Source organism: Petaurus breviceps, unplaced genomic scaffold (assembly GCF_028583685.1).
Source record: "Petaurus breviceps papuanus isolate PSGF00001 unplaced genomic scaffold, PetGlider_PUasm1.0 186, whole genome shotgun sequence".
NCBI lineage: Eukaryota > Metazoa > Chordata > Mammalia > Diprotodontia > Petauridae > Petaurus > Petaurus breviceps.
The window spans coordinates 41618952-41641811 of NW_027185798.1; the positions used below are offsets into that span (position 1 = coordinate 41618952).

General features: G+C 37.3%; 1 protein-coding gene across 3 annotated transcripts in view; it reads left to right on the forward strand.

Moving 5' to 3' along the window:
- TRIM33 (tripartite motif containing 33) overlaps window positions 1-22860 on the forward strand; it is a 172519-nt gene that overhangs the window by 87103 nt on the left and 62556 nt on the right. For all 3 annotated transcript variants that reach the window (XM_069090302.1, XM_069090303.1, XM_069090304.1), the window contains exons 3-4: window positions 7013-7157; window positions 7505-7637. In XM_069090302.1, the coding sequence (XP_068946403.1) occupies window positions 7013-7157; window positions 7505-7637 (278 nt within the window). The remainder of the gene's footprint in view (window positions 1-7012; window positions 7158-7504; window positions 7638-22860) is intronic.

The window sequence follows — 22860 nt, forward strand, 5'->3', positions numbered from 1 at the left end:
CTGCATCCAATCAGAGCTGCAGCAGTGAGTGCATCATCCTGTTCTTCCCCAGTGATTTGCTTATTGAATAAAGGTACATCTTTTTGTTCACATTTACCTGTTTATTAAAATTGCTGTCAATGTTCATTAAAATAAGCCCTCCCCTGAAAATAAGCCCTCTGGTGTTTTTCTATCCAAAAAAATTAATAAGACAGTGTCTTATTATCGGGGAAACACGGTAGCTATTCCCCAGTTGATGTGCGCTGCTTCAGTTCCTAATTCTTTGCTACCATAAACAGAACTGGTATAAACATGTTTGAACCTTCTTAGTTTCCTTTACTTAGGATTCATTCTTTCCTTCATTTACCTTCCCTTTAATTCTCCCTTTTACCTTCTCACCTTTCCTATTTCCTTGTTGAATGAAATGTTTTGGTTTCCATTTGTATGCATATGTATATGTATATATGTATATCTGCACATGTGTATACACATGCAAGTGGGCACATGTACATGCAAATTCTTCCTTCCTTTAACTAGTTGAGATGAAATGTCAACTGTTCCCTCATCCCTTTTCCTTGTTTGTATAGAAGCCTACTTGTGTACCCTAATTATATGAGATAATTTTCTCTAACCGTCCTTTCCCTCTGCCCCTAGTATATTCCCTTTCCTCTCTCTTTTTATTCTTCTCTTCAGATCATTAGGAAATAATAATCACAGACTTTGTCTGATAGACTTCCTCTTTAACCCCTGATGATGATAAGCCTCAGGGGATACGTGTATCATTTCACCATATTTAAAGGTAGGAAGTTTATCTAGTATTTTATCAGAATGCTTGGAAGTCATCTTTCTCACCAGAAGTACATTTTCCCCCCTGTAGCATTATGCTCATTTTTTTCTGGGCAAGTTATTTTTGGATGTAAACCCATATCTTTTGCCTTCTGGAATGTCACATTCTCTGCTCCTTTATAGTGGCATCTGCTGAATTAATGTGATCTTGACTATGGCTTGTTGGTACTTGAATTCTTTCTGACTGTTTGCAGTATTTTTTCATTAATCTGGAAGCTATAGATTTAGGGTATGATGTTCTTGGAGTTTGCATTGTATCAATCATTTACCACAACTCACTCATCCATTCCCCAACTGATGAACGTCTCCTCTATTTCCAGTTCTTTGCTACCACGGAAACAACTGCCATAAATATTTGTGTATACTTAGGTCTTTTTTCTTTTTCTTTGATCTCTTTGGGACGCTGGTAGTGGTATTGCTGGTTCAAAGGGTGTGTAGTTTTATAGCAGCTAGGGCACAATTCCAAAATGTTCTCCAAAATGGTTGAACCAGTTCACTACTCCATCAGTAACTCGTGAACCTATTTTTCCCTCATCTACTCCTGCATTTGTCATTTCTGTTAGGTACCTCAGAATTGTTTTAATTTCCTTTTCTCTAATCAATATTGATTTGGAGCATTTTTCCATGTAACTATAGATAGCTTTGATTTCTTCTTCTGAAGACTGCCTGTTTATATCCTTTGAATATTTATCAATTGGAGAACGGTTCTTATTTTTACAATTCTGGTGAAGTTCTATTTCAGTGTATATTTGAAAAATGAGGTCTTTATTAGAGAAACTTGCAGTAATTTTTTTTAATATTCTTTGTCTTTGGTCATTTTTATCAAAATGTAGTTTTCTTATTAACCTTTTAAAATTAGGTTTATTTGAGCTTTTGCGTTGTCTGAGATCATGATTGCTTCCCCTGCCTTTTTTTTTTTTAGTTCATCTGAAGCATATTAGATTCTGCTCCAGTCCTTTATTTTAACTCTCTGTGTGTGTTTCTGTTTGAAGTGTGTGTCCCTTGTAAATGACATATTGTTGGAGTCTGGTTTCTAATCCATTCTGCTGTCTGCTTCCATTTTATGGGTAAGCATCCCATTCACTTTTATAATGATCACTGTGTATTTTTTTCTCTCCCATTTTCTTCTGTTCTTTCTCTCTTTTTATCCTCTCCCTACTTAAAAGTCTGCTTTGCTTCTAACCACTGCCTCCTTTAATCTGTTCTCCGTTTTAACATTCTTTCTTCCTTTCTCTTAGCCAATTCCCCTCATTTCCCTATTGGGAAGTTAGTTTAAATATATGGGTATACACACATATTCTTCCTCTTTAAATCAATTCCAGTTTCTGTTTTCCCCTCCACTATAAAAGCTCTTTCTTGTGTGCCTCTTTTATGTGAGAGAATTTCTCCCATTCTGCTTCTCCCTCCTTTTCCAGTGTACCCCTCTACCCCTCTTTCTCCTTCATATTTTTTTTAGATCATCACAAAATAATCAAATCATACCTTTGCCCTCTTTCTAATGTAGACTGCTTCTTACTGCCCTAAAAATGATAAAATTAGTAGAAATTACATGTATTATCTTGTGATAAAGGAGTATAATTAGTTTAACTTTATTGAATCTTAGAGTTTTCTTTCATGTTTATCTTTTTATACTTTTCTTAAGCTGTGTGTTTGTGTGTCAGATATTCTATTGAGCTTTGGTTTTTCATCAGGAGTACTTGAAAGTCCTCTGTTTCATCAATGTCCATTTTCCTCCCTAAATGATTATACTCAGTTTTGCTGGTAATTGATTCTTGGTTGTAAACCTAGAACCTATATATTCTAAGCCCTTTACTCCTTTAATGTGGAAGTTGCTAAATTTTGTGTGATCCTCACTGTGGCTTTACAGTGTTTGAATTGTTTCTTTTTTTGGCTGCTTTAAGTATTTTCTCTTGACCCAGGAGCACTTTAATTGGCTCTATTATTTCTGGGAGTTTTCATTTTGGGATTACTTTCAAGTGATGATCAGTAGATTTTTTTTTTTTTTACCCTCTAGATCTATAACATCAGGGCTAGCTTCTTGAAATATAATAGGTAGGCTCTTTATTTGATCATGACTTTCAGGTAGTCTAGTAATTCTTAAATTACCCCTCCTTGATTTCTTTTCCTAGGTCAGTTATTTTTCTGATAAAATATTTCACGGTTTCTTCAATTTTTTCATTCTTTTGACTTTGTTTTGTTGTATCTTGATGTCTCTTACCATCATTATTTTTTAGTTTACCCAGTTCTAATTTTTAAGGAATTATTTTCTTTAGTGAGTTTTTGTACCCATTTTCCATTAGGCCAATTCTGTTTTTTAAGGTGTTATTTTTTTCAGTATCTTTTTATACCTCTTTTATTAAGCTGTTAACTTTCTTCATAATTATCTTGCCTCATTCTAATTTCTTTTCCCAGTTTTTCCTCTACCACTCTTATCTCTTTAATTCTTTCAGGAATTCTTGTTGGGCTTTGGTTCAGTTAGCATTTTTTTTGAGGCTTTGTAGCTGTTTTCATATTGATGTCTTCTTCAGAGTTTGTATTCGTCTTCCCTGCCATTCTGATAGTTTTTCATGGTTAGATATTTTTATTATTGCCCATTTTTTTCAGCCTATATTTTGAATATGAACTTAATATTAATGTTGAACTTTGCTCACCAGAGGGTCAGGAGACACTGTTTCAGGCTTCAGATTTATCAGTGCTGCTGTTTTCAGAGCTAGTTTGTGGGATCTTAAGTTTTTGGTGCTTTCAAGATGATGTGATCTGGGGAGAGATATGGTGTTCTGCATTCTTTACCAACTGATCCACTTCAGCCACTTGCATTAATGCCCTGCTTGGCCCTGGAACTATGACCAGGTCCCTGTTTTTAGCTCCTCTTTACTTCCTTGGCACTGCAGCTACCGTGTTTCCCCAATAATAAGACCTATCCTGAAAATAAGCCCTCCCCTTACTGTGTAAGATTCCTCTAAAATAAGCCCTCCCCCGAAAGTAAGCCCTATTGCGATTGCTACCGTAGTGAAGGTGATCCCCTGCGCTACACGCTACATTACAGTACCCTCTGTATGCACCGTCATCCCCCCCGTGAAACGCACGCCGCGCTCCGAGCTGCATTCAATCAGAGCTGCAGCAGTGAGCGCGTCATCCTGTTCTTCCCCAGTGATTTGCTTATTGAATAAAGGTACATTTTTTTGTTCACATTTACCTGTTTATTAAAATTGCTGTCAATGTTCATTAAAATAAGCCCTCCCCTGAAAATAAGCCCTCTGGTGTTTTTCTGTCCCCCAAAAAATAATAAGACAGTGTCTTATTATCGGGGAAACATGGTAGGGCTTTACTCCCTTGTGCCAGAGCCCCAGCTCTTCTTTCTGCCCTGGAACTGTGACCCAAAACTAGATTTGACCAGTAAAGTTGCCAGGCAGTGCCACCTGCTCCAAGTGCCACCAGAGGGTCCCCTTTAATTTTTCTAACCAGTTGTCTAATTCTCTTATGGTCTTTAGGTTGAGAGCTCCTGAAATTGCAGGTAATGCTGCCTCTGTTAGAGCTGCCTCCAGAGCTTGCTGCTAGTCCTATGGCACATGCACTCTGAGCTGCCATGCACCTACCCTGGTGTCAAAGAGCTCTCCTGCTGACCTTAAGTTGTCTTAAGCTAAAAGAATATCTTACTTTTTGTTGGCTGTCACTCTAAAATTCTATTTGAGCTGTTATTTTAAAGCAGGGAGAGTTCAGGTGGGTAACTGCCTCTTCTCTGCCATCTTGTCTCAGTCTGATTCCCTGCTTATTTTTACGGTTTAAAAGAACTAGTCTGCAAAACTATCTTAGGCTTAAAGGTACCATAACTGTCAACACAAAATCCATACTAATTATACAAGGGCACGAGGGCATTAGTATTGGGTTTCAATCTTCATTCAGAAATTAAATCGCTCTGTGACCACAAATCGCCTAATATTTCTGAAACTCAGTTTCTTCATCTATAAATGGACACAATAATATCTGGAACAGTAATCATATCGCTTACAACAATACTATTTCAAAGTATTTAAGCAAAAAACTGACTTATAGGAAGAAGTTTACTGTAAAACAGTATTTGTTTGGGAACCTCTATATTTATTTATTTTTAGTTTACAATATTCAGTTCCACATGCTTCTTGAATTTTAAATTTTCTCCCCCTCCTTCCATACCCTCATCCCCAAGATGGTATGCAATCTGATATAGGCTCTAAATATACATTCATATTAAACATATTTTCACATTAGTCATGTTGTAAAGAAAAATTAGAACAGGTGGAGTGAACCATGAGAAAGAAGAAACAAAACAAAACAAAAAAGAGAGAGCAAATGGTATGCTTCATTCTGCATCAAAATTCCAAAGTTCTTTCTCCGGATTTGAATAGCATTTTTCATCATGAGCCCTTTGGAGTTGTCTTAGAACTTTGCATTGCTAAGGAGAGCCAACTCTATCAAAGTCAGTCATCTACAGTATGGCTGTAACTGTGTACCTTAATTTTCACCTGGTTCTGCTCTCTTCACTCAGCATCAGTTCATGTAAATCTTTCCAGGTTTTTTTTAAATCTGCTTGCTCATCATTTCTTTCTTTTGGGGGGAGAGAAGGGCATTTGGGGTTAAGTGACTTGCCCAAGGTCACATGGCTATTTTTTTTGGTGTGTTTTAAGTGTCTGAGGTTGGATTTGAACTCAGGTCCTCCTGACTCCAGGGCCAGTGCTCTATTCATTGTGCCACTTAGCCGCCCCCTCATCATTTCTTATAGCACAATAGTATTACTCCATTACATTCATATACTACAGCTTGTTCAGCCATCCCCAGTTGATGGGCATCCCCTCAGTTTCCAGTTCTTTGCCACCACAAAAGAGCTGCTATGAATATTTTTGTACATTTGGGTCTTTTTCCCATTTGTATGATCTCTTTGGGATACAGCACTAGAAGTGGTATTCCTGGGTCAAAGGGTATGCACATTTTTATAGCCCTTTGGACATAATTCCAAATTGTTCTCCAAAATGGTTGGATCAGTTCACAACTCCACTAACAGTGCATTAGTAGGAAATTCCTCTTTTGACCTACCGTGTTTCCCTGATAATAAGACCTATCCCGAAAATAAGCCCTCCCCTTACTGTGGAAGATTCCTCTAAAATAAGCCCTCCCCCGAAAATAAGCCCTATTGAGATTGCTACTGTAGTGAAGGTGATCCCCTGTGCTACACGCTATATTACGGTACCCTCTGTATGCACCGTCTCCCCACCCCCCGTGAAACGCACGCCGCTCTCCGAGCTGCATCCAATCAGAGCTGCAGCAGTGAGCGCGTCATCCTGTTCTTCCCCAGTGATTTGCTTATTGAATAAAGGTACATTTTTTTGTTCACATTTACCTGTTTATTAAAATTGCTGTCAATGTTCATTAAAATAAGCCCTCCCCTGAAAATAAGCCCTCTGGTGTTTTTCTGTCCAAAAAAAATAATAAGACAATGTCTTATTATCGGGGAAACACGGTAGATAGACCTGAGTAAGATAAAATGTTCAGTTGAGGAATGACCAGTCAGATTATGACATGAATAAAATGAAACATTGTATCATAAGGGATAGCACATTTGAAGATTCAGGAAAATTTTGACTTCTTGTATAAAGTAGTGCAGTAGGAAGGAAACAAAAGTTGGAGAACATATTATACAAAGCACTAATATTAAAGAAAATCAACATTGTAATTTCAAAACTCTGGTCAAATCTTATAGGATATATAAGTCTTGAAAGTGGCAGCTGTTTCATTTTTGTCTTTGTATTCTCAATGTTCTAGCTTTAATAGACACTTGATAATTTTTTTATGATCAAAATTTTTTTTTTGGATCAAATTTAACTGCAAGTCATTATGTCAAAGAGTGAAACATTTCAACCTCCCTTTTGTCAGAGAGGTCATCTGGTTATAGATGGGGAACAAGCATAGGTTTTGTTTTGTTTTTTTTGCCTGAACAGTGTGCTGTTTTGTTTGATGATATTTCCTAAAAAGCAGGGTTGTTTGGACATAGAAGGTATGTCAGTGTGAAATAATAATAGTATAAAGAGGAAAAGATCATTGATGAAATGTTTTTTAAAAGCAAACAAATTAAAATATTTCCAATTTTTGTTTTCCTGAGTTTTTATTATTTGCATCAAAGTAAATTAATAATAGATATTATTTGTTCTTTTAGGTGTGCACAAGCTGTGAAGATAATGCTAGTGCAGTTGGATTTTGTGTAGAATGTGGGGAGTGGCTTTGCAAGACTTGTATAGAAGCACATCAACGAGTAAAATTCACTAAGGATCATCTAATTAGGAAGAAGGAAGATGTCTCAGGTAATACAGGAGCTCTGATATCCATTGTTGCCCTTTCTCGCCATCACTACATATGTATGTTGTCTTATCAACAATAAATTGAGCCATAAATGACTGCTCAGCTCTAGCAGGTATGATTTGAGAGCAGGTAAGTTCCATGACTAATTCCCTTTGATGTCAGTTTGAGAGGTTAATTTTAAGACAAATGAAGACGGCATTTTAATGAATATGTCATATAATTATTAGTCTCTTAAATTGACCTTGCCTGATGAGCTCTGAAAAGCAACATATTATGGATAATCAGAAAGCCTTTTAAATACTGTCTCAGATTTCATCTTACAATATGAACATGGCTTATTTTGCTACAGAGGCTGTTGGAGCATCTGGTCAGCGCCCTGTTTTCTGTCCTGTCCACAAACAAGAACAATTGAAACTTTTCTGTGAAACGTGTGATAGACTGACTTGTAGAGACTGCCAACTATTGGAGCACAAGGAACATAGGTACCTGTGTTGAAATGCTTTACCTTATGTTTTACTTGCTTAGGTGAAGAAAATTTCAAGGAGCCCAACAATTTAAACCTCCATTTATTCTAAAATACAGAAGTTATCTGAGGTTCAGTAGTATACTTAAACAATGTGAGAATAAATCGTTAGTCAATAATTCTTTCCTTTTTTTTTTAATCAGTGGATAAGATGAGTAATTTTTGGATAGTCATAAAGAAGTTAATTTTGAATCCGACAACCAGGGAGTATGAGTACAGGCAAGGTCAAATAATAGTTAAATTTTTCCCATTCTGGTTAGTTGTGCCTACACTCTTTGCGAGTTGTATGTAGCTTCCTAAATAGAATAGGGCATTGTGCTCAGTAGTCGGTTTTACATCTGGTGGCAGTTACATGCACTGGCCTTAAAATGGCCTTAGCACTGAAAAATTGGGGGCTTTAATTAGATAGTATCATTATCACTACAGCCCCAATGATCTCTGGAGGGAGATTCCTAACTTTCTCTTTTGTATTGGCATGAATGAAACAAAATAAATCCCTCATAAAGGGCCTCAAAACAAACACATAATTTAGGTTTAACATAGTTTGATGCATCCACCTAGACTCTTAGTTGTGCTCTTAAAAAAAATTTTTTTTAATTAAAAATGTTTTTCTAGTAATAAAGCTCTTCTTTCTCTTTTCCCTCCTTTCTTTGAGGGAGATGAGGAAGGGGAAGGGGAAGTAAAATCCTTGTAACAACTATGTATGATCAAATAAAACAAATTCCTTTTTTAACTAAAATTCCCAAAATACCTGTCTACTCCCTGAGTCTATCATATCTCTGTTAGGAGTTGGATGGCATGCTTCATCATGTTTCCTCTGGAATTTGAGTGTGTCATTTCATTGATCATAGTTCTTAAATGGTCCGGACTTGCTTGTCTTTACAGTGTTGCTATATATATTTTTCTCCTGGTCCTGCTCAATTCACTCTGCATTTGTTCATACATGTCTTCCCAGGTTTCTCTGAAACAGTCCCATCGCCATTTCTTAAAACATTTTTATACAATGATTTGTTCAGTCATTTCCCAATTGATGGTCACCCCCTTAGTTTTCAGTTCTTTACCCCCACAAGAAGAGCTGTTATGCATTTATTTGTAATTATGGGCTTTTTTCCTCTTTGGGGGGACGGGTGGAGTTACAATTTATTCTATCCCATATATTGGAATTGCTCACAGAATCTAGTATTTGAATTACTGTGTTAAAGGGTGTGCATAATTCCAAATTATTTTCCAGAATGTTTGGACCAATATATTACTCCACCAGTGTGCCTATTTTGTCCCATCCCCCCCAGCATTTATTTTTCTTTTTTGTCAATTGCGATGTGTATAAGGTAGAGCCTCAGAGTTGTTTTAATGTGCATTTCTCTAATTATTAATGATTTTGAGCATTCTTTTGACAAGGCTATAGCTTGGATTGCTTCTTTTGAATTGCTTATTTATAACCTTTGACCTTTTATCATATTGTAAACGAGATAGTTAAAAAGGAACTTGCTGGAAAGATTTTTTCCTTAGTTATGTTTTTCTTTTAATTTTAGTTGCATTGGTTTTCTTTGTATAAAAACTTTATGTATGTAATCAAAATTGTTCATTTTATCTTCTTGTTATATTCTTTAAAAACCTTAAATTGGTCATGAACTCTTTCCTTACATAGATCTTAAAGGTAACTTTGTCCTTGCTCTTCTGATTTGTTTTTGATGTCACCTTTTATGTCTAAATCATGTGTTCATTTGGAGTTTATCTTACCTTGCTGTGAAATATTGGTCTTTACCTAGTTTCTATCAGATTGCTTTCCAGTTGTCCTAGCAGTTTTGTTTGAAAAGTGAGTCACTAAAACAATAGCAGAATCTTTTGAGTTTTTCAAATTCTAGGCTGTTATATTAATTTTCTTCTATATTTTGTATGCCTGTTTTGTTACAGTGGTTGACCTTGCTATTTCTTAACCTAGACCAAATTATTTTGATGATTACACTACTCTTTTGGATGGTTTGAGATCTGGGACTGCTAGGTCCCCTTCCTGCTCACTCCCTCCTTCCCCCATTATCTTCCTTTAAATTCTTGATCTTTTCTTCCTCCAGATTTCATAATTACTTTTGCTTGTCTCTAAAACAGTCTTTTGTTAATTTGATTGGTATGGATGGTAATAGATGAGTGTTTATTTAGCTAGTACTGTCATTTTTTTTCTGTTGGCTCAGTCTACCCATGAAGAGCCCTACTTTTGATAATAATATGTTATTTATATGACACTTGGGGTTGTAGAGTACATTCTTAACAACAACCATGTGAGATATAGTGTAAATATTATCTCCATCTTATACAGAATAAAATTGAGATACAGAAGATGTAAGTGGCTTTCCAAAGTCATAAGCAAATAATGTAGCCAGGTCTCAAATTCCTGTTTCCTGGCTTTGAGACCAGCATTCTTTCCAGTAAGTTCCATTATCTTTCCTTATGAATCATAGTTCATTATGCTCAAGTTCAGTATTGGAGCTGATGTTGCTCTCCTATTCACTTTCCATGATGAAAACCTATAGAGCAGGCATCACACACTTCATCCAGATGCTTCCCACCTATTTAGACTACAGTCTAAATCCAGAAACTACTTCTGTCATAACTGATTTGGATTTGCCTTTCTAATCAGATTATTTTCATCTTTTCCCTCATTGTGTTTGCTTCTTGCCTGTTGATTATGAAATTAATATTTCTAAAATTCTCTTTTTCTTTCTGATGTGGGCTTAGAAAAACATTTTAAATAATAAGGGCATCATACAGCAGATGAATGGTGGTCCTTCAGAAAAATCACATTTCCTGTAGGTAGTTGATGATGCTGATTTGTAGAACTCTAGAAGGTCCACCGGCTCATTTTCATTTTTTGTCAGTCAATATACATTTATTAAGCACTTCCTTTATGTTCCACACAGTACTAAGCACTGAGGATACCATAAAGGACAAAGGACAATCTCTGCCTCCTAAGGAACTCACAAGCTAATGTCATTATGCCCTTAAGGAGCATGTGTGGAACTTTAAGAACTGAGATAATTAAATTCACAAATATGAATATTGATGTATTAGCAAGGCATGTGGTTGCATTAACACTTGTATATAAGGCCCCTCAGTAGGTACAAGTCAATAATGAGGAGTCAATCAACTTAACACAAACTTCAATAACATAGTAGTTCTCTCTGATTTGTCAGAGTTTTAGAAATCTTGTGGTTGTTTCAAGAATATCCTGGTACATTCTGTGGTTATTACAAAAATGTATAAAATTTACAGAACATTTTGTGCTCAATACCCACTAGTCCAGTTCCTAGAATTATATCAATATCTCAGGACCCTCAAATTATATGATTTACAGCAAAGCAAGGCCTAATTCACAGAATGGAGGAAAATCACAAAATGGAAAGAACCAAACCAAATCGAGTTAGTTTGATTCCTTCAATTCACCCCTTTGTTTCTTGGGGCATTTGTTCGCCATGAATCACTTACCCAATTCCAAGTGCATAAGGTTCATTGTAGAATCGATTTTTTGAGCTATCATTAGATTATTAGGAATCATTTTTTAAAAAGATTTTAGTACAGCAAATAGTTCAGTATCTAATATAAAGCCAAAAGACAGTAATGAGGCCAAGGATAACAAGAGACCATTTGAATGTAGTAGCTGATATACTCTCTCCAGAAGAATAACCAAGAAAACCAGAAAGAGGGGTCTTACCATGAGGTGTCTTTATTATCCCTTTACTCAAGGAGGACTAGTTGCTCTGGTGTGAGGGCTTGTTGAGCTCTTTTCAGGGCTGCTCATCTATCTTTGGAGTCCATCTTCACCCAACTCTCATCTATGACTCCAAGAAGCTATAGCATGCACAGTGACCTGTACAACCTTTCCAGCAGACAGGCTAAAATAGGTTGAATGTAACCGACAGCTCTCAAACCTGTTGTTGAGTTAGTGAGTTAAGGGGATGTCTACCCAAGCATGTGAATACTTCCTTTGGTGGAATGGGCAGATGAGAACAGTTTGTTCCAGTGACAGTGAAGTTGACTGAAGCAGGTGCTGTGAAGTCCTTAGAACTTGGTCAGACATCAGAAATGCTACTTCATTACAGGCCATTATCAGTCATTCTGACTATTGTCTTGCCGTTCAACTTTGTTGATTCTGGAAGAGAAAATAAGGCTCACAACTTTTTGCAACTCTGCCTCACTTACTGGTCCTCTTTGAAATGGAGGACAAACATCTTCATTAAGCATTTGGGTTTCTGCTGCTGTCTGTTGGATTTTGTAGAGGCTTGTTGCAATCTCACCTGATCAATTAATAGAGGACAATGGAATTGTAGCACAGGTCTCTACTTGTGGAGCTGTAAGAAGGCAGACAATATGGCACAATAAGGCATGACCTTTTGAGCTAAAAAGACTTATCTCATTTTGAAGGGAGGTGATGGACTCACTTTGTGACTTGGATCAACTTCTCAATCTCAAGGGAGGTATTTCTAAGTGTCTGTTCTGAGGCAGTGATCTCAGTATATGGATATGAACCACCAGAGGGCTTTTATTCCTGACTTTTTTCCAGTATAGCGTTTACCCAAGCAAAGTCAGTAGATAAAAATATCATGACCAAACCAAAACAATACAATAATGAGCGCTATTAAATAATACCAATTTTCTCTGCAACCTGGCAACCCACTCTTAATGTTTATCTAAGTGGCACATTTCATCTTATGTCTCAGATGTCCCATGAAGTCATTTGGTCCTTAGAAATACCTTTTTTGAACCTTCTGGAATAAGCTTCTTTATCAGGGTAGCTCTGAAGAGCTTCCTCCTAGAAGATCTGCTTCTCTCAATATCAAGTCACTTCTAAAGATTTCTAGGTTATTTTGCTTAAATCTGCCAATAACAAGACTCAATACAATTTAGTGCAATATCCTAAAATTTGTTTTCTAATAACTAATTTATGTGTTGAAAACTAGTTCAGACCTTATGGTTCTAATTCTGTTAGTAACAGAACTGTGAGAAGAACATTGTAATTATTAATGTGATTTTATATGTGAAATCCTTAACCTAATTTTGGGAACTTGTTATTAAAACAAACTTAAGGCCTTATATCCTATTAGAAAAATTTGGAAGCCTAATTCTTAGAGATTACAGTCTGATAGTGTTCTCTCAAAATTGACTACTGCATTTTAATTTTTTAAAAAACCTTTACATTCTTATCTAATTCTCCCCTTTTGAGGATATTATCCCCATATAATTCTGATAGAATATAACTATTAGCAAGAGGATGGCAAAGCTAGGCATTCATTAGTTGCTTAGAATATTGAGTCAAGGTCAAGATGGTGGAGTAGAAACAGGACCTCTCCTTGGCTCTGGCTCCCACCACATCCAGTCCATGTAAAAGGGAACTCTGAATAAACTTTGGAGCTACAGAACCCACAAAATGACACAGAGAAACTAACCTCCCACTGAGGACAGCCCAGCAGGCCAGCAGGAATCGGTCAGCGCATGGCTCTGGGAGCCGAGCCCAGGTCTACGCTGAGGTTTTAGCTGCAGGGCGGGCCTGACCAGCCCCTGGCTGGAGGGACTCCAGATCACAAGCAACTGTGGTGGTCCAGACACATAGATGCTAAGGACAAAGTGAGAGGTCAGTGCAGTGTGGACCTTGGGACCCAATAGTTGGGAGTGTATCAGCTTTTGCCCCCAGGGTGAGAAGCCATTGAGACACCACACGGCACAGCCAGTGCCATGTGACAGCTTCAGCTCCTGGCCTGCAGAGAGTAGGGGACCAAGCGACTAGTCTGAGGGATAATCGCTCTTGCTTTAACCTGCTTGGATCTGGATTGTGATCTAGGGTAGAGGTCCTGGGGTGTGTGTCCAGCTTGCCAGAGCGTGTGGAGGCTTCAGAGAGGGCACCCAACTAATACCTCCGGCAGCTGAGAAAACCCCAGCATTTGGTATGAAGCTCTCCTGTAGAGTAGAGTCCTACTGTGGCAAAAAGCCCAAAAGTCAAGTAATTGAGTGGCAACATGACCAGGAAAAGGAAGCAAAATAAACAGAGCAACCCAACTTTACGCTCCTATTTTGGGGACAAAAAGGATCAAAGCATGGAATAGGAAGAAGACAGTGAACTCAGAACTCCTACATCAGAAGCTTCAAAGGAAAATATGAGCTGGTTACAGGCCATAGAGGACCTTAAGAAGCAGATAAGAGAAGTGGAGGAAAAATTGGGAAGAGAAATGAGAGTCAACAGCCTGACTGAGGAAAATAACACCCTACAAAAACTGACTAACTCAAATGGCAAAAGAGGCTCAAAAAGGCAACAAGGAGAAGAATGCCTTAAAAAGCCAAATTTGCCAGATGGAAAAAATCTCAAAAGCTCACTGAGGAGAATCTTTCCTTCAGATTTAGATTGGAGCAAAGGAAAGCTAATGACTTCATGAGAAATCAAGATGCTATTAAACAGATCCAAACAAATGAAAGAATAGAAGGAAATGTGAAATATCTCATTGGAAAAACCACTGACCTGGAAAATAGATCCAAGAGAGATAATTTAAAAATTACTGTACTACCTGAAAGCCATGATCAAAGAAAGAACCTAGAAATCATCCTCCAAGAAATTCTCAAGAAAAACTGCCCTGATATTTTAGAACCTGAGGGCAAAATAGATGTTGAAAGAATCCACCGATCACCTCCTGAAAAAGATCCCCAAAAGAAAACTCCTAGGAATATTATAGCCAGATTCTGGAATTCCCAGATCAAGGAGAGAATATTATAAGCAGCCAGGGAGAAACAATTTGAATATTGTGGAAACACAATCAGGATAACCCAGGATCTGGCAGCTTCTACACTGAGGGATCGAAGGGCTTGGAATATGATATTCTGGAGGTCAAAGGAGCTGGGATTAAAACCAAGAATCACCTACCCAGCACAACTGAGTATCATGTTTCAGGGGAAAATATGGTCATTCAGTGGAATAGAGGACTTTCAAGCATTCTTGATGAAAAAACTAAAGTTGAATAGAAAATTTGACATTAAAATACAAGAAGCAAGAGATACATGAAAAGGTAAACAGGGAAAAGAAATCATAAGGAACTTATCAAAGTTGAACTATTAACATTCCTACATGGAAAAACAATAATTGTAACTGATGAAACTTTTCTCAGTATGAAAGTAGTTGAAGGGAATAGAAATATATATATGTCTATATCGGAGGGTATACGGGCATATGAATACATATGTGAATGTGTGTATATATGTTTACAGGTATACATAGATAGAGGGCACAGGACCAATTTAACAGGAAAGGATGATACTTAAAAGGTGAGAGAGGAATATAATGAGAGGAGATGGGGAGAGACAGAATGGGATAAAATATCTCATAGAAGAGGCAAGGGAAAATGGTTACAATGGAGGGGAAGAATAAGAAGGCAAAAGGGAATGGGTCAACCTTAGTCTCATTCAATTTGGCTCGGGAAGGGAATGAAATACACATTAAATAGGGTATCATCCTACAGGACATTAGGGGGGAAGGGGATGATGGAATGGAGGGCATACTGGGGGGGAGGAAAGTTGGAAGCACCCACTTTTGAAAAGGGACAGGATCAAAGTAGAGAATAGAAGAAGTGGGAGGTGGCATAGGAGGGAGGGAAATATAGTCAGTGTTTTACAATATACCTACTATGTTAATGTTTTACATAAGCTATACATGTACTACCTGTACTGTACTGCTTATCTTCCCAGTAAAGGTGGGTGACAAGGGAGGAAGGTGGGTAGGGGAAAAATAGAGAGAAAATTTGTAACTCAAAATCTGGCAGAAATGATTGATGTAAATCAGAAGTTATTAAGGCATTTGAAAAATGAAAAAAAAAGAATATTAAGTCAACTATAAATTCAGATTGAAAATAATAAGCTTTGTTTCGTATTTGCATCTTCTTATAATTTAGATGTTTTAGTATTAATAAAATATTAATAGATTGAGTTGTAACAATAAAACTTTTACTAATCACCTGCCATCTTTACAGAAATTTGCTATGAAAGAAAATGAGAGGGATATGGTTATGATGATATCAAGACTGTCCTGTCAAGTACACAAACTGATGTGACATAAGCCACAAGGTAGCTCTGTTTGATTCCAAGCAAGAGTCATATTTGACAGCCAAATGTAATAAATTTCCACATTATTCATAGGGTGTCAAAAGTCAGGCTTATAGTTAACAAGGTGGGAAATTTTCTTGTTCAGAAAGGAACTGGCACAATGGGAAATCTGAGTGAAGAGTCATTTAATCTTTGCCTAAGCCAAGATCATCCCATCAGTTTTTCTTTGACATAGACATCCATCTGTAGCAGTTCTCAGAGTCTTCCTTCCTTTGGGGAGAACATGGCATTCACTTTATCAAAAGTTAGAACAACATATTAGAAAATGAGATTTTGTTTCAAACTGCAAAATGTCACTATTCACAGCCTAGGATTAGGTTGTTCATATTTCCCTGATGTTCCACTAACAGTTACATTCTGTAGCACGTTAAAACTATTTTTCAGTTATTTCAATTTCTTAAATCTATCAGCACAATAATTTGCTAATTTACATCACAGGGTAGTAAGATTGAAGTTTTCCCTTTATGAGGTTTAAATATGAGTGGTTGTTGTTCAGTCTTTTCAGTTGCGTCCAACTCTCCATGACCCCATTTAGGGTTTTCTTGGCAAAGATGCTGGGGTAGTTTGCTATTTTCTTCAGCTCATATTACAAATGAGGAAACTAAGGCAAACAGGGTTAAGTGACTTGTCCAAGATCACACAGCTACAAAGTGTCTGAGGTCAGATTTGAACTCAGGAAGATGAGTCATCCCAACTCCAGATCCAGTGCTCTATTTTAGTTGCCTGAAATCTGAATGGAGTCGATGCCAATTTAGAGAGGCTTTCTTTAATTGGCATAGCATTATCAATGAAATATTTTGTCCAGTTGAATTTTTGTAAGGTCTGAATATTGCATTATTCATCCTCTACACAACAGTCACTGTTTTAATCACTTTGCAAGTATGTGCTCTTCTCAACAACCCTGGGAGGTGGGTGCTATTATTATTATGCCCTATATTGATTAGGAAACTGAGGGAAACGGGTGAAGTAACTTGCTTATGGTCACACAACTAATAAATTTCTGAGACAGGATTTAATTCAGATTTACTTGATTCATGCATTTTTTCTGCATAGTGCTAAATAGCAAATGTATTTTGCATTAAGTCTGGCAATAAAGGGAGTATCTGAATATAGCTATTTACCCAACAATCCTGTTGGAAGGGCAATATTTTAAAAATAAGAAGGACCCAGTTGTACAAATATTTATATTTGCTTTATTTCTTTCAAAAAAAAAAGAGAAACATAACAGCTGATAAATAGCTGAATAAATTATAGTAATATATAGAATATTGTGATACAAATCATAAGGGATTTAACTGATATAGATGACCAGAATCACAACAGTGACTGCAACCTTTAAATATACATGCATGTGTTTTTGAGCATGCACACACTTCTACCCCTGTCCCACTCCTCCATCAGTCCCACTCATTTAATTTGCACGGGTCTCCTCAAACTTAATCTACTACCAAGTCCATATTTAAAGTAATATTTGATTTAAAAATTTTCAGCGACATAACCAATACACAAAATGATGTTTACCTGTAATTTATAGCCACTTAAATTAGTGTTTCCAGGGAAATGCCCTATTAAGAGGCACCTTTGGTGCTATAAATATAGCCTTCACACACACACACAAAAAGCAATAAATAAGCAGTCTAACTGAACATGTTGTCAATATCCAAACCAGTCCCAGAAATGTAAAATACTAACATCTCGACAATGGGTTTTTATGTCATGGATAAATTTGGCAGTGTGGAATCCCTTCTCAGAATCCCTAATGAATCCCTTCTCAGAATATTGTTTATAATGCACAGAATGCCATAAGGATTGCAAAGGAAACCATGTATATCAAAATAATTATAATTTTTTTAACCATCTAAATCATCCTTCTCAACATTGTCAAACATTTTTGTCACTGACCCCTCCTAATATAGCTGGACCTGACAAATATCTGGGTACATGGTCTTTACAGGGAAGACAACAGGTCTTTTATAGAAGGTATTGATGTATGTTGGATTAGATCCTCATAAATATGGGCTTTGTAAATAATGACTGGCAATTTATATAACTGACTTTGAAGTTTGCAAAATATATTACGTTGGACAAAACCATTCAACTTTCAAGCCTCAGTTTCTTCAGCTCTAAAATCAGGATAATCCTTGTACTATCTACTTCATGTGATTGCTATAAGAAAAAATGCTTTGTAAACATTTAAGCAGTATGTAAATATGAGTTACAACCTGTAGGATTCCCTTCTAATCATAAATAATATTCTTGGACTGATACCTAGAAAAAATTAAGAATTTAGCACTATTTATTTTGAATTATCAAGGAGATAACTTTTATGAAGTTGTCATGTCTAGATTATAGGTAAATTCTTGTGCATTTGTTACTTATAAAATAGATACCATAAAATATAATGTAAATTATTATGATCATCATCCCCTGTACTTCAGAGACAATCTGTTTTATAATTGCCTATGAATAAGAGACCCTGGACAAGAGTAACAGGTGATAAACAGGAGAAAAGAATGTAGGTAAACTATTAAGAATGCTAAAAAGAAGGGGAATATTCTCAGGTGCTACTATGGCAGGAGGCCCTGTTTAAAGAGCAGGATGAAGAAGGGGAAAATACATATACACACACATACATATGTATGTGTATGTATACATATACACATATATAATATATATAATTCTTTTCACACTTCTCTGCAACCATTTCTTGGACTCGACCCACTTTCTTTTTCCCTTCCTCATCTCCCTTTGCCACATGAAAGTTCTCAACCCAGAGATCCCTCTGTTCAATTCTTCTCCCATCCCCAGCTACATGTTGCTAGAGCTTCTGTCCCAGACCACAAGAACCCCTACAGTGATTTATAAATTATAAAGTAAAGGTGTAATAGAATCAAAACTCAATTTAGAAGTCAGGAGATAATAGTTTCTAGTTCTAGCTGTGCCACTGGGCTGATTTGTGAACCAGTTTTTTTCTGTAGCCTTTTTTCCCCTCTTCTGTAACATAGAATTGGACAAAATTATCTTTAAGAGATCTTCCAGATCTAATATTATATGATTTTATGAAGTTCCTACCCCAGCTATGTAGGAAGGTTAAACTTAATAAAAGGACTTGTTCTGTAAAGTTTGGATTTAGTCAAAGGACTGCACTTGAGGACCTAGAGGGTCACATGTGACCTTCTAGGGTTCCATAACCCTGTGAATCTAGGCATTTAAAAAACAAAATTTTATTGATGTACTCTTTTTTTTTTTATCATATCTATTATTACCCACTAATTTACCACCTCTATCTCCCTATTCTTTTTTTTTTTTGTTTTGTTTATTAAGCAATCAGGGTTAAGTAACTTGCTCAAGGTTACACAGCCAGTTATTTCTGGGTGTGATGCTGAGTGTCTGAGCCCGGGATTCGATCTCCAGGTCGTCCCAACACTGGAGCCGGTGCTCTTACTCGCTGAGCCACCTGGCCGCCCCCAAGCAATTGGGGTTAAGTAACTTGCTCAAGGTTACACGGCCAGGTGTTTCTGGGTGGGTGCTAAGTGTCTGAGCCCGGGATTCGGTCTCCAGGTCGTTCTGACACTGGAGCCGGTGCTCTTACTCGCTGTGCTACCTGGCCACCCCTATCTCCCTATTCTTAAACAGAAGCCCTCCCTTGTAGTAAATACATAGATCAGCAAAAATAAAGCAACACATTCATCATGTGTGAGAATGCTTCTCATTTTTCATCTCAGGTCTCTTATCTCTCATATCAAGAGGTAAGAGAAATGTTTTCATCATCCTCTTAAAGTCACTATTGCTGCAGCTTTGATCATAGTTATGGGGTTTTGTTTGTGTTCATTTATTTATTTATTTTAATTTTTAGCATTCATTTCCATAAAGTTTTGAGTTCAAAATTATCTCCCCATCTCTCACCTACCCCCTACCTCAAGATGCCAAGCATACTGATTACCCTAGTCTTCCCTCTCTATTATCTTTCCATCCCCCCATCCCCCCTTACCCCCTTTCCCCTTACTTTCTTGTAGGACAAAATGGATTTCTATACCCCATTGCCTGTATTATTTCCCAGTTGCATTTAGAAACAAATTTTTAAACATTTTTTTTTAAACTTTGAGTTACAGATCCTCTCCCTTCTTCCCTCCTCACCCATCGCCATTGAGAAGACAAGCAATTAAATATAGATTGTACATGTGTAGTTATGCAAAACATTTCCATAGTAATCATATTATGGAAGACTAACTATATTTCCCTCCATCCTATCTCACCCCCCATTCATTCTATTTTCTCCTTTGACACTGTGCCTTTTCAAAAGTGTTTGCTTCTAACTATTCCCTCTCTGAATCTGCCTTCCCTTCTATCATCTCCTCTTCTTACACCCTCCCCCCATTTTCCTATAGGAGAAGATAAACAGTTGAGTATATTATTCCCTCCTTAAGTCAGATGTAATGAGAGTAAGGTTGACTCATTCCCTTTCACCTCCCTGCTTTTCCCCTCCACTATAACAGCCTTCTCTTAACTCTTTTAAGTGAGATAATTTACCCCATTCTATCTCTCCCTTTCTCCTTCTACCAGTATATTCCTCTCTCACCTCTTAATTTTATTTTTTAGATATCATGCCTTCATATTCAGCTCACCCTGTGCCCTCTGTGTATACATATTACACACACACACACACACACTCACTCACACTCTCCCTTCAACTATCCTGATACTGAAAAGTCTCGTGAGTTACAGATATCTTTCCATGTAGGAATGTAAACAGATCAACGTTAACAGGTTCCTTTTGACTTCCCTTTCTTGTTTACTTTTTCATGCCTCTCTTGATTCTTGTATTTGAAAGTCAGATTTTCTATTCGTCTCTCGTCTTTTCATCAGGAACGCTTGAAAGTCCTCTATTTCATTAAATATCCATATTTTCCCCTGAAGTATTATACTCAGTTTTGCTGGGAAGGTAGATTATTCTTGGTTTTAATCCTAGCTCCTTCAACCTCCAGAATATCATATTCCAAGCCCTTTGATCCATTAATGTAGAAACTGCTAGCTCTTGTGTTATTCTGATTGTGTTTACAAAATTATTTGAATTGTTTCTTCTTGACTGCTTGTAATATTTTCTCCTTAACCTGGGAACTCTGGAATTTGGCTATAATATTCCTAGTTTTCTTTTGGGGATCTTTTTTTCAAGAGGTGATGGTATATTCTTTCCATTTCTATTTTACCCTCTGGTTCTAGAACATCAGGGCAGTTTTCCTTGATAATTTCTTGAAAGATGATGTCTAAGCTCTTTTTTTGATCATGGTTTTTAGGTAGTCCAGTAATTTTTTTTTTTTAAGCAATCGGGGTTAAGTAACTTGCTCAAGGTTACACGGCCTGTTACAATTTCTGGGTGTCTGAGCCCGGGATTCGATCTCCAGGTCATCCCAGCACTGGAGCCCGTGCTCTTATTCGCTGAGCCACCTGGTCTCCCCTAGTCCAGTAATTTTTGAATGATCTCTCCTAGATCTATTTTCCAGGTCAGTGGTTTTTTCAATGCAGTATTTCACATTGCCCTCTATTTTTTCATTCTTTTGGATCTGTTTTATAGTATCTTGTCTCATAAAGTCATTAACTTCCATTTGCTCTAATTCTGAATGAATTATTTTCTTCAGTGATCTTCTGGACTTCCTGTTTCCATTGGGCCAATTCTGCTTTTCAAGGCATTGTTCTCCTCAGTGGCTTTTTGGACCTCTGTTGCCATTTGAATTAGTCTATTTTTTAAGGTGTTATTTTCTTCAGTATTTTTTGTAACTCCTTTAGCAAACTGTTGACTCGTTTTTCGTGATTTTCTTGCATCACTCTCATTTCTCTTCCCAATTTTTCCTCTACTTCTCTTACTTGATTTTCAAAATCCTTCTTGAGCTCCGCTATGGCCTACATCCAACTTATATTTTTCTTGGAGGCTTTTGATGCAGGAGTTTTCACTTTGTTGTCTTCTTTTGGTTCTGTTTTTTTTTGTCACAAAAAAAAATTTTTTTGTCACCAAAGAAAGATTCTGTATTCTGATTTCTCTTCCTCTGTTTGTTCATTTTTCCAGCCAGTTACTTTTGCCATGGTAAAATTCTGCTTCCAGAGTGGAGAGTGCAGTGTCCCAAATTTTTGGGGTTTTGTGCAGTTGTTGTCAGAGCTACTTCTTGGCACCTGTCTCAGAACTGTGAGGATGATTTCCTCTCTATAATCAACACAAGCTCTGCCACACCAGCACTCCTCCTCACCCCAGGACTGCCACCCAGATCCAAGCAGGGCAAAGCAAGAGAATCCTGCCTCAGCGCCAGCAAAGAGATTCCTGCAATTGCCCTTTGATCAGCCACTTGGTCCCCCCACTATCTGTGGGCCTGGAGCTCCAAAAGCAGCTGCCCTGCTGCCACAGCCACTGCTGCCTCTGCTACCCCAGGGGCAGGGGCCAGACCACACTCTTCTCTCACCCACCTCCAACAAAGTTTTCCCACTGACATTTTACTTTCTCTTTAGCATTTATGAGTTGAGAAGTTTGGAAACCACCACAGCTGCCAGTGATTCAGTCCCCTGAGGTCTACCTGGCCAGTCTGTGCTGGTGTGGCCCATGCAGGACTGCGCTCTGCTCCCAGCCCAGTGCAATAGACCCTTCCTTTTGGCTTGCCAGGCTGACTTCAGCTGGAGGTGTATTTCACTCTGGCATTTTGTGGGTTCTGTAGCTATAAAATTTGTTTAGAATAATTTTTTACAGGTGTTGGAGATGGTTGGTGCTCGAGCTCAGGCAAGTTCCTGCTTTTACTCCTCCATCTTGACTACACTCCCCCCCTCCCCCCCAAGGTTTTTTAAAGTTGTTTTCTTTCATGTTTCTGATATGTAAATTGTTATTCTGGTCTTGCTCATTTCACTTCCTCTAAGATTTTACAAGTCTTCCTGTGGTCTAAATCCAATATATCTTTCTTGTGTTTATGATATTTAGGGGTATTTTCCAACTCAAATATTCTGCTTGTGTCTGGTGTTTTTGTTTTTGCAGCAATGCTACAAATATCTGTTGTTGAATGTTCTTTTGTCAT